Source organism: Poromitra crassiceps (genome assembly GCF_964638095.1).
Source record: "Poromitra crassiceps genome assembly, chromosome: 7".
In the NCBI taxonomy this organism is placed as follows: Eukaryota; Metazoa; Chordata; class Actinopteri; order Beryciformes; family Melamphaidae; genus Poromitra; species Poromitra crassiceps.
Genome location: NC_139628.1, coordinates 58929976 through 58939975, shown reverse-complemented (window position 1 = coordinate 58939975; position 10000 = coordinate 58929976). Strand labels below are relative to the sequence as shown.

General features: G+C 43.7%; 1 protein-coding gene across 1 annotated transcript in view; it reads right to left on the bottom strand.

The window, feature by feature from the left end:
- LOC310780299 (protein NDRG2) overlaps nucleotides 1-10000 on the bottom strand; it is a 50901-nt gene that overhangs the window by 8018 nt on the left and 32883 nt on the right. Inside the window, exons 3-6 of the mRNA XM_083640872.1 lie at nucleotides 9594-9635; nucleotides 8325-8430; nucleotides 7121-7241; nucleotides 567-629 (exon numbers count right to left, since the gene is read on the bottom strand). Of these exons, the coding sequence (XP_083496998.1) occupies nucleotides 567-629; nucleotides 7121-7241; nucleotides 8325-8430; nucleotides 9594-9635 (332 nt within the window). The remainder of the gene's footprint in view (nucleotides 1-566; nucleotides 630-7120; nucleotides 7242-8324; nucleotides 8431-9593; nucleotides 9636-10000) is intronic.

Here is a 10000-nt window from a genome sequence, read left to right as displayed (position 1 = left end):
TTAAACATACAATTAAACTCTGCGTTTTAAATTCGGCGTATTTGACATACATGACAGAGCAAGTGGCAGTTAGGTGTTTGTATTGTTGAATGACTTCACTGTGTGTGTGTGCTGTTAAAACTTTCAAAATAATGTTACTTAAACAAAAGTAAATAGCTTATTGATGCACGTTGGGAGGAGAAAAGGTATTTCAACGAACGAAGCAGCAAACCTTGTATCAAAATAGTCGTTGTGATGTTATATGGCGTGAAACTATGGCTGTAACGCATTACTCAAAATAAATAAGGTTACAACTTACGTTACAATAAGCATTTTATTTTGAAATCAACAAAGTGGATGACATACTTGTACATTCTGGCTGACTTGACGCCCGTGCAGTTCATGCTGCCAGATCCACATAACGATGCATGCGTAGATTTAGACCATTTTTAAAGGGGTGGGGAGTGGGGCGAGTACCCGAACAGCGGAAACGTTACTCGAGTACTGACGTTATGAACGAGTACTTGAGTACCCGAGTACTCGCGCCCATCCCTAGTTTATAGCAACATGAATACGAGTGAACTCACTTGAAAAACTGCAGGACGGCTGGAATCATCTCTGCAATGGTCTCCATGGAGGGATACTGGTAACTAGAACAAGAAACACAATGATGCCCAGTGTCATGTCCAAAACACTAAAGCACATACTGATATCATCAGAGGCCCAGTGTCATGTCCAAAACACTAAAACACATACTGATATCATCAGAGGCACAGTGTCATGTCCAAAACACTAAAACACATACTGATATCATCAGAGGCCCAGTGTCATGTCCAAAACACTAAAGCACATACTGATATCATCAGAGGCCCAGTGTCATGTCCAAAACACTAAAGCACATACTGATATCATCAGAGGCCCAGTGTCATGTCCAAAACACTAAAACACATACTGATATCATCAGAGGCCCAGTGTCATGTCCAAAACACTAAAACACATACTGATATGATCAGAGGCCCAGTGTCATGTCCAAAACACTAAAACACATACTGATATCATCAGAGGCCCAGTGTCATGTCCAAAACACTAAAACACATACTGATATCATCAGAGGCCCAGTGTCATGTCCAAAACACTAAAGCACATACTGATATCATCAGAGGCCCAGTGTCATGTCCAAAACACTAAAACACATACTGATATCATCAGAGGCCCAGTGTCATGTCCAAAACACTAAAACACATACTGATATCATCAGAGGCCCAGTGTCATGTCCAAAACACTAAAACACATACTGATATGATCAGAGGCCCAGTGTCATGTCCAAAACACTAAAACACATACTGATATCATCAGAGGCCCAGTGTCATGTCCAAAACACTAAAACAAATACTGATATCATCAGAGGCCCAGTGTCATGTCCAAAACACTAAAACACATACTGATATCATCAGAGGCCCAGTGTCATGTCCAAAACACTAAAACACATACTGATATCATCAGAGGCCCAGTGTCATGTCCAAAACACTAAAACACATACTGATATGATCAGAGGCCCAGTGTCATGTCCAAAACACTAAAACACATACTGATATCATCAGAGGCCCAGTGTCATGTCCAAAACACTAAAGCACATACTGATATGATCAGAGGCCCAGTGTCATGTCCAAAACACTAAAACACATACTGATATGATCAGAGGCCCAGTGTCATGTCCAAAACACTAAAACACATACTGATATCATCAGAGGCCCAGTGTCATGTCCAAAACACTAAAACACATACTGATATCATCAGAGGCCCAGTGTCATGTCCAAAACACTAAAACACATACTGATATGATCAGAGGCCCAGTGTCATGTCCAAAACACTAAAACACATACTGATATCATCAGAGGCCCAGTGGCATGTCCAAAACACTAAAACACATACTGATATCATCAGAGGCCCAGTGGCATGTCCAAAACACTAAAACACATACTGATATCATCAGAGGCCTAGTGTCATGTCCAAAACACTAAAGCACATACTGTGGAGTTTCGTCAGCCTACCCCCTGACAGGTGAGAGCAGGAGGACAGCCAGCCACCACAGTGACGTCAGAGCCGGGGGATCCCGACAGAAACGCTGTCTAGGACACGTCATCACTGATAGGTATTTCCCCAATTATGTCCTGAATCAGTGGGACCGCTAGCAGCCGGGCGCTGTTAGGAACAGAGCACACGGCTGGAACAGATCCCCCAATCAGTGGCCCTAGTAAACAGACGCCGCTCTGAAGCTCACTGTGTGGCCGGTTTTCCTCCAGGAGGAAGCGCTCCTTGCTGTCGGGCGGTAAGTCAGATTTCCACTCCTCTCCCTAAACATACTCGTGTCATAATATGATGTTGCCTGACAGACCCTCTCTCCTCTCGTCCACAGGCACGTTACTGGAGCAATTAAAAGAGGAACGGAGCCCTGGCTACGTGGTGGGGAGCAAACCCCCACACTGGCCCCAGGCTAACCCAGCCTGCTTTAGTTTGATCTATTTCATGGACATACCCCGATAAGGGAAGAGTTTCATTTTGGTGAATAAAACAACGCTCCGGCGTTTAAAACTGCTTTTTTGTGTCTTGGATTGAATCAGAGTTGCCACAATACTGATATCATCAGAGGCCCAGTGTCATGTCCAAAACACTAAAACACATACTGATATCATCAGAGGCCCAGTGTCATGTCCAAAACACTAAAACACATACTGATATCATCAGAGGCCCAGTGTCATGTCCAAAACACTAAAACACATACTGATATCATCAGAGGCCCAGTGTCATGTCCAAAACACTAAAGCACATACTGATATCATCAGAGGCCCAGTGTCATGTCCAAAACACTAAAGCACATACTGATATCATCAGAGGCCCAGTGTCATGTCCAAAACACTAAAACACATACTGATATGATCAGAGGCCCAGTGTCATGTCCAAAACACTAAAGCACATACTGATATCATCAGAGGCACAGTGTCATGTCCAAAACACTAAAGCACATACTGATATCATCAGAGGCCCAGTGTCATGTCCAAAACACTAAAGCACATACTGATATCATCAGAGGCCCAGTGTCATGTCCAAAACACTAAAACACATACTGATATCATCAGAGGCCCAGTGTCATGTCCAAAACACTAAAACACATACTGATATCATCAGAGGCCCAGTGTCATGTCCAAAACACTAAAGCACATACTGATATCATCAGAGGCCCAGTGTCATGTCCAAAACACTAAAACACATACTGATATCATCAGAGGCCCAGTGTCATGTCCAAAACACTAAAGCACATACTGATATGATCAGAGGCCCAGTGTCATGTCCAAAACACTAAAACACATACTGATATCATCAGAGGCCCAGTGTCATGTCCAAAACACTAAAACACATACTGATATGATCAGAGGCCCAGTGTCATGTCCAAAACACTAAAGCACATACTGATATCATCAGAGGCCCAGTGTCATGTCCAAAACACTAAAACACATACTGATATCATCAGAGGCCCAGTGTCATGTCCAAAACACTAAAACACATACTGATATCATCAGAGGCCCAGTGTCATGTCCAAAACACTAAAGCACATACTGATATCATCAGAGGCCTAGTGTCATGTCCAAAACACTAAAGCACATACTGATATCATCAGAGGCCCAGTGTCATGTCCAAAACACTAAAACACATACTGATATCATCAGAGGCCCAGTGTCATGTCCAAAACACTAAAACACATACTGATATGATCAGAGGCCCAGTGTCATGTCCAAAACACTAAAACACATACTGATATCATCAGAGGCCCAGTGTCATGTCCAAAACACTAAAGCACATACTGATATCATCAGAGGCCCAGTGTCATGTCCAAAACACTAAAGCACATACTGATATCATCAGAGGCCCAGTGTCATGTCCAAAACACTAAAGCACATACTGATATCATCAGAGGCCCAGTGTCATGTCCAAAACACTAAAGCACATACTGATATCATCAGAGGCCCAGTGTCATGTCCAAAACACTAAAACACATACTGATATCATCAGAGGCCCAGTGTCATGTCCAAAACACTAAAGCACATACTGATATCATCAGAGGCCCAGTGTCATGTCCAAAACACTAAAGCACATACTGATATGATCAGAGGCCCAGTGTCATGTCCAAAACACTAAAACACATACTGATATCATCAGAGGCCCAGTGTCATGTCCAAAACACTAAAGCACATACTGATATGATCAGAGGCCCAGTGTCATGTCCAAAACACTAAAGCACATACTGATATCATCAGAGGCCCAGTGTCATGTCCAAAACACTAAAACACATACTGATATCATCAGAGGCCCAGTGTCATGTCCAAAACACTAAAGCACATACTGATATCATCAGAGGCCCAGTGTCATGTCCAAAACACTAAAGCACATACTGATATGATCAGAGGCACAGTGTCATGTCCAAAACACTAAAACACATACTGATATCATCAGAGGCCCAGTGTCATGTCCAAAACACTAAAACACATACTGATATCATCAGAGGCCCAGTGTCATGTCCAAAACACTAAAGCACATACTGATATCATCAGAGGCCCAGTGTCATGTCCAAAACACTAAAGCACATACTGATATCATCAGAGGCCCAGTGTCATGTCCAAAACACTAAAACACATACTGATATCATCAGAGGCCCAGTGTCATGTCCAAAACACTAAAACACATACTGATATGATCAGAGGCCCAGTGTCATGTCCAAAACACTAAAACACATACTGATATCATCAGAGGCCCAGTGTCATGTCCAAAACACTAAAACACATACTGATATCATCAGAGGCCCAGTGGCATGTCCAAAACACTAAAACACATACTGATATCATCAGAGGCCTAGTGTCATGTCCAAAACACTAAAGCACATACTGTGGAGTTTCGTCAGCCTACCCCCTGACAGGTGAGAGCAGGAGGACAGCCAGCCACCACAGTGACGTCAGAGCCGGGGGATCCCGACAGAAACGCTGTCTAGGACACGTCATCACTGATAGGTATTTCCCCAATTATGTCCTGAATCAGTGGGACCGCTAGCAGCCGGGCGCTGTTAGGAACAGAGCACACGGCTGGAACAGATCCCCCAATCAGTGGCCCTAGTAAACAGACGCCGCTCTGAAGCTCACTGTGTGGCCGGTTTTCCTCCAGGAGGAAGCGCTCCTTGCTGTCGGGCGGTAAGTCAGATTTCCACTCCTCTCCCTAAACATACTCGTGTCATAATATGATGTTGCCTGACAGACCCTCTCTCCTCTCGTCCACAGGCACGTTACTGGAGCAATTAAAAGAGGAACGGAGCCCTGGCTACGTGGTGGGGAGCAAACCCCCACACTGGCCCCAGGCTAACCCAGCCTGCTTTAGTTTGATCTATTTCATGGACATACCCCGATAAGGGAAGAGTTTCATTTTGGTGAATAAAACAACGCTCCGGCGTTTAAAACTGCTTTTTTGTGTCTTGGATTGAATCAGAGTTGCCACAATACTGATATCATCAGAGGCCCAGTGTCATGTCCAAAACACTAAAACACATACTGATATCATCAGAGGCCCAGTGTCATGTCCAAAACACTAAAACACATACTGATATGATCAGAGGCCCAGTGTCATGTCCAAAACACTAAAGCACATACTGATATCATCAGAGGCCCAGTGTCATGTCCAAAACACTAAAACACATACTGATATCATCAGAGGCCCAGTGTCATGTCCAAAACACTAAAACACATACTGATATCATCAGAGGCCCAGTGTCATGTCCAAAACACTAAAGCACATACTGATATCATCAGAGGCCTAGTGTCATGTCCAAAACACTAAAGCACATACTGATATCATCAGAGGCCCAGTGTCATGTCCAAAACACTAAAACACATACTGATATCATCAGAGGCCCAGTGTCATGTCCAAAACACTAAAACACATACTGATATGATCAGAGGCCCAGTGTCATGTCCAAAACACTAAAACACATACTGATATCATCAGAGGCCCAGTGTCATGTCCAAAACACTAAAGCACATACTGATATCATCAGAGGCCCAGTGTCATGTCCAAAACACTAAAGCACATACTGATATCATCAGAGGCCCAGTGTCATGTCCAAAACACTAAAGCACATACTGATATCATCAGAGGCCCAGTGTCATGTCCAAAACACTAAAGCACATACTGATATCATCAGAGGCCCAGTGTCATGTCCAAAACACTAAAACACATACTGATATCATCAGAGGCCCAGTGTCATGTCCAAAACACTAAAGCACATACTGATATCATCAGAGGCCCAGTGTCATGTCCAAAACACTAAAGCACATACTGATATGATCAGAGGCCCAGTGTCATGTCCAAAACACTAAAACACATACTGATATCATCAGAGGCCCAGTGTCATGTCCAAAACACTAAAGCACATACTGATATGATCAGAGGCCCAGTGTCATGTCCAAAACACTAAAGCACATACTGATATCATCAGAGGCCCAGTGTCATGTCCAAAACACTAAAACACATACTGATATCATCAGAGGCCCAGTGTCATGTCCAAAACACTAAAGCACATACTGATATCATCAGAGGCCCAGTGTCATGTCCAAAACACTAAAGCACATACTGATATGATCAGAGGCCCAGTGTCATGTCCAAAACACTAAAACACATACTGATATCATCAGAGGCAGATGTTCAGATGTTCAGACGAGGAGGAACTTTAGTGACCTATTAATGATTCTATTCAGATTGGTTTTATGAGTCTGGACGCTCCAAGTCTGATTTGTGTCACTTGTCCCAAACCACATATGGAGGTCTGGACACACAGATCCGACTTGAGAATCAGATTTGTGGCAGTGCGGACACACTCCCAAATCAGATTTGGGAAACCAATCAAGATAATGATGATTAATGACTTTATCAGCCTATCAGATTTGCCTGTAATGTGAACATGGCCTTAGAGAAGTGCAAAGGAAGGAACGCACGTGTGTGTGTGTGCACACGCACGCACACACGCACACGCACACACACACACACACACACACACACACACACACACACACACACACACACACACACACACACACACACACACCCTGTGGGGTAGGAGGCGGCTCCCTCCTCTTGCCCCGGGGCGTCAACATGAACCAGGGTGAAGTTCTTCACGATCTCCTGCATCTCCTCAAACTTAAACAGAGGGTTGAAGCAGCTCTTACCTGATGGAGAGACACAGAGAGAGAGACAGAGAGAGAGAGAGACAGAGAGAGAGAGAGACAGAGAGAGAGACAGAGAGAGAGAGAGAGACAGAGAGAGAGAGAGACAGAGACAGGGAGAGAAAGAGAGAGAGAGACAGAGAGAGAGACAGACAGAGAGAGAGAGAGACAGAGAGAGAGAGAAAGAGAGAGAGAGACAGAGAGAGAGAGACAGAGACAGGGAGAGAAAGAGAGAGACAGACAGAGAGAGAGACAGACAGAGAGAGAGAGAGACAGAGAGAGAGAGAAAGAGAGAGAGAGACAGAGAGAGAGAGAGAGAGAAGGAATAGAGTAAAAAGAAGAGAAAAAGTACAGAACAATCAGATACTTGTGTAATTCAGAATTGGTTCATAATGATGGGAAAAAAGGAAATTTGATGGAGACATGGGTGAAGAGAGAGACCAGTAGACAGAGAGACAGAGAGACAGACAGAGAGACCGGTAGAGAGAGACAGGTAGGTAAAGAAAGACAGAGAGACAGACAGACAGAGAGACAGGTAGAGCGAGACAGAGAGAGACAGGTAGGTAAAGAGAGACAGGTAAAAGAGAGACCGGTAGAGAGAGACAGAGAGAGACAGGTAGGTAGAGAGAGACAGGTAAAAGAGAGACCGGCAGAGAGAGACAGAGAGATAGGTAGAGAGAGACAGAGAGAGACAGGTAGGTAGAGAGAGACAGGTAAAAGAGAGACCGGTAGAGAGAGACAGAGAGACAGGTAGAGAGAGACAGAGAGAGACAGGTAGGTAAAGAGAGACAGGTAAAAGAGAGACCGGTAGAGAGAGACAGAGAGACAGGTAGAGAGAGACAGAGAGACAGGTAGAGCGAGACAGAGAGAGACAGGTAGGTAAAGAGAGACAGGTAAAAGAGAGACCGGTAGAGAGAGACAGAGAGACAGGTAGAGAGAGACAGAGAGAGACAGGTAGGTAGAGAGAGACAGGTAAAAGAGAGACCGGCAGAGAGAGACAGAGAGATAGGTAGAGAGAGACAGAGAGAGACAGGTAGGTAGAGAGAGAGACAGGTAAAAGAGAGACCGGCAGAGAGAGCGACTGACCGTCCAGACCCGCGTCGTGGAAGGTGAGGATAGCAGGCCTGCGGGTGTTTGTGGTGCCGTGGAGCGTGACGTGCAAGACACCGTGTGGAGTCTCAACACTGTGCTGCTGCAGAGGAAGAACATTTAACACACGTGCTCAACTGATGTGGGCTTCTGATCTGATATGTGTTGGATTCAATCTTCTATGTTGTTAATATTCCCTCCATTTAAATTTACCATTTTCATTTTCTTTGCAGGGTGGGTGATAAAGACAGTCAGTGTGTCTGTACCCTGCTTGGAGTACCAGATGAGTGGGGTACTGGGGTTGACCACATCAGGACCCAGAGTGTGATTCTTACTAGGGCTGCACGATATGAGGAAAAGCTGCGATGTGCGATAACACTGTTCAATATTGCGATGACGATATGACCTGCGACAAATAAAAAAATGCTAGAAACAAAAATATTAATGGGTAGATCCGGCTAAGCCACGATCCGATCCGATTCCGATTCCTGGAGTCACGATCCGATTCCAGAATCGATTCTCGATTCCAACGATTCTCGATTCCAGAATCTAGAATCGATTCTCAATTATGTAGTTTTATATTGCAATAACACACAAAGGTAAATCTAAGACAATACATGACAAATGTATTAATGCTGAACTTCAAATTCAACTTAGTATTACAGTGAGGGCCTAAATTAATTTTGCAATACGAGTGTGTTAATTTAAGCATACGTATCAGTAAGTGGCACGGGATTCTCAAAGCCTGTGTTGAGGGTCATACGAACAAAAATGCACTCTTGAAGCTAAAAAAAAATCCAAAACCAACAAGTTAATTATTTACATTTTTTCTTCAATGAATAACAGTCATTTCTTACACATGAGATTACTTTTAGCCTTTTAGTCATAACGATTATTGAAAGATATTCCATATTCCAGACTGAAATGTTATAACAGAAGTGGAGTATTGGCCAGAATGACATGAACATTTGGACACTTATTCAGCCGGTATCTTGCATGTTCCGTTCATGTGCACTGTAATTTTTTTTTTTTTTTGCGATAACACGTGACTTTTGCGATGTGTTCATCGCACATTTTCATATCGCGATGACGATGAAAATACGATAAATCGTGCAGCCCTAATTCTTACCAGGGTTGGGAAAAAGCTCTTGTGACACGAATCCTCTCAGCTCCTTAAGGCATGGTGAGCAGAGCCCATGTGATCCAGAGGCACAAACACACAGACACGCCTCCATTACATTCAAACATCTCTCTGAAGAATCCTACCTGTCCTTGGTCCAGGAGTATCCGAGCAGCCAGTTCAGCCTCCTAGGAGAAATTGAAGATATTAAATTCCATTAGCAAACGGCACACGTTCCAGATCGCAGATCCCCTCCTCACTGGCTGTGCAGTGACCCAACCTTTCACATATCCAGGATGGAGGGTGGGTCTTTAGTTGTAAAGGAGAGTGAAGCTTCACCTCGGCTCAAACAGAAGGAACGCTGAGAGACACAAAATGAGAAGCCTCTGTGCTCTTACAGTAATAAGTACTTATTACTCTATATAATTATATATTATTATATAATAAATAATATTATTATAATATTATATGATCATATCCATTTCCAAAACACTCAATCATTTCTCATTCAAAGTCTATAGACGGTTTTAACTTGACAACAATAATAACCGTC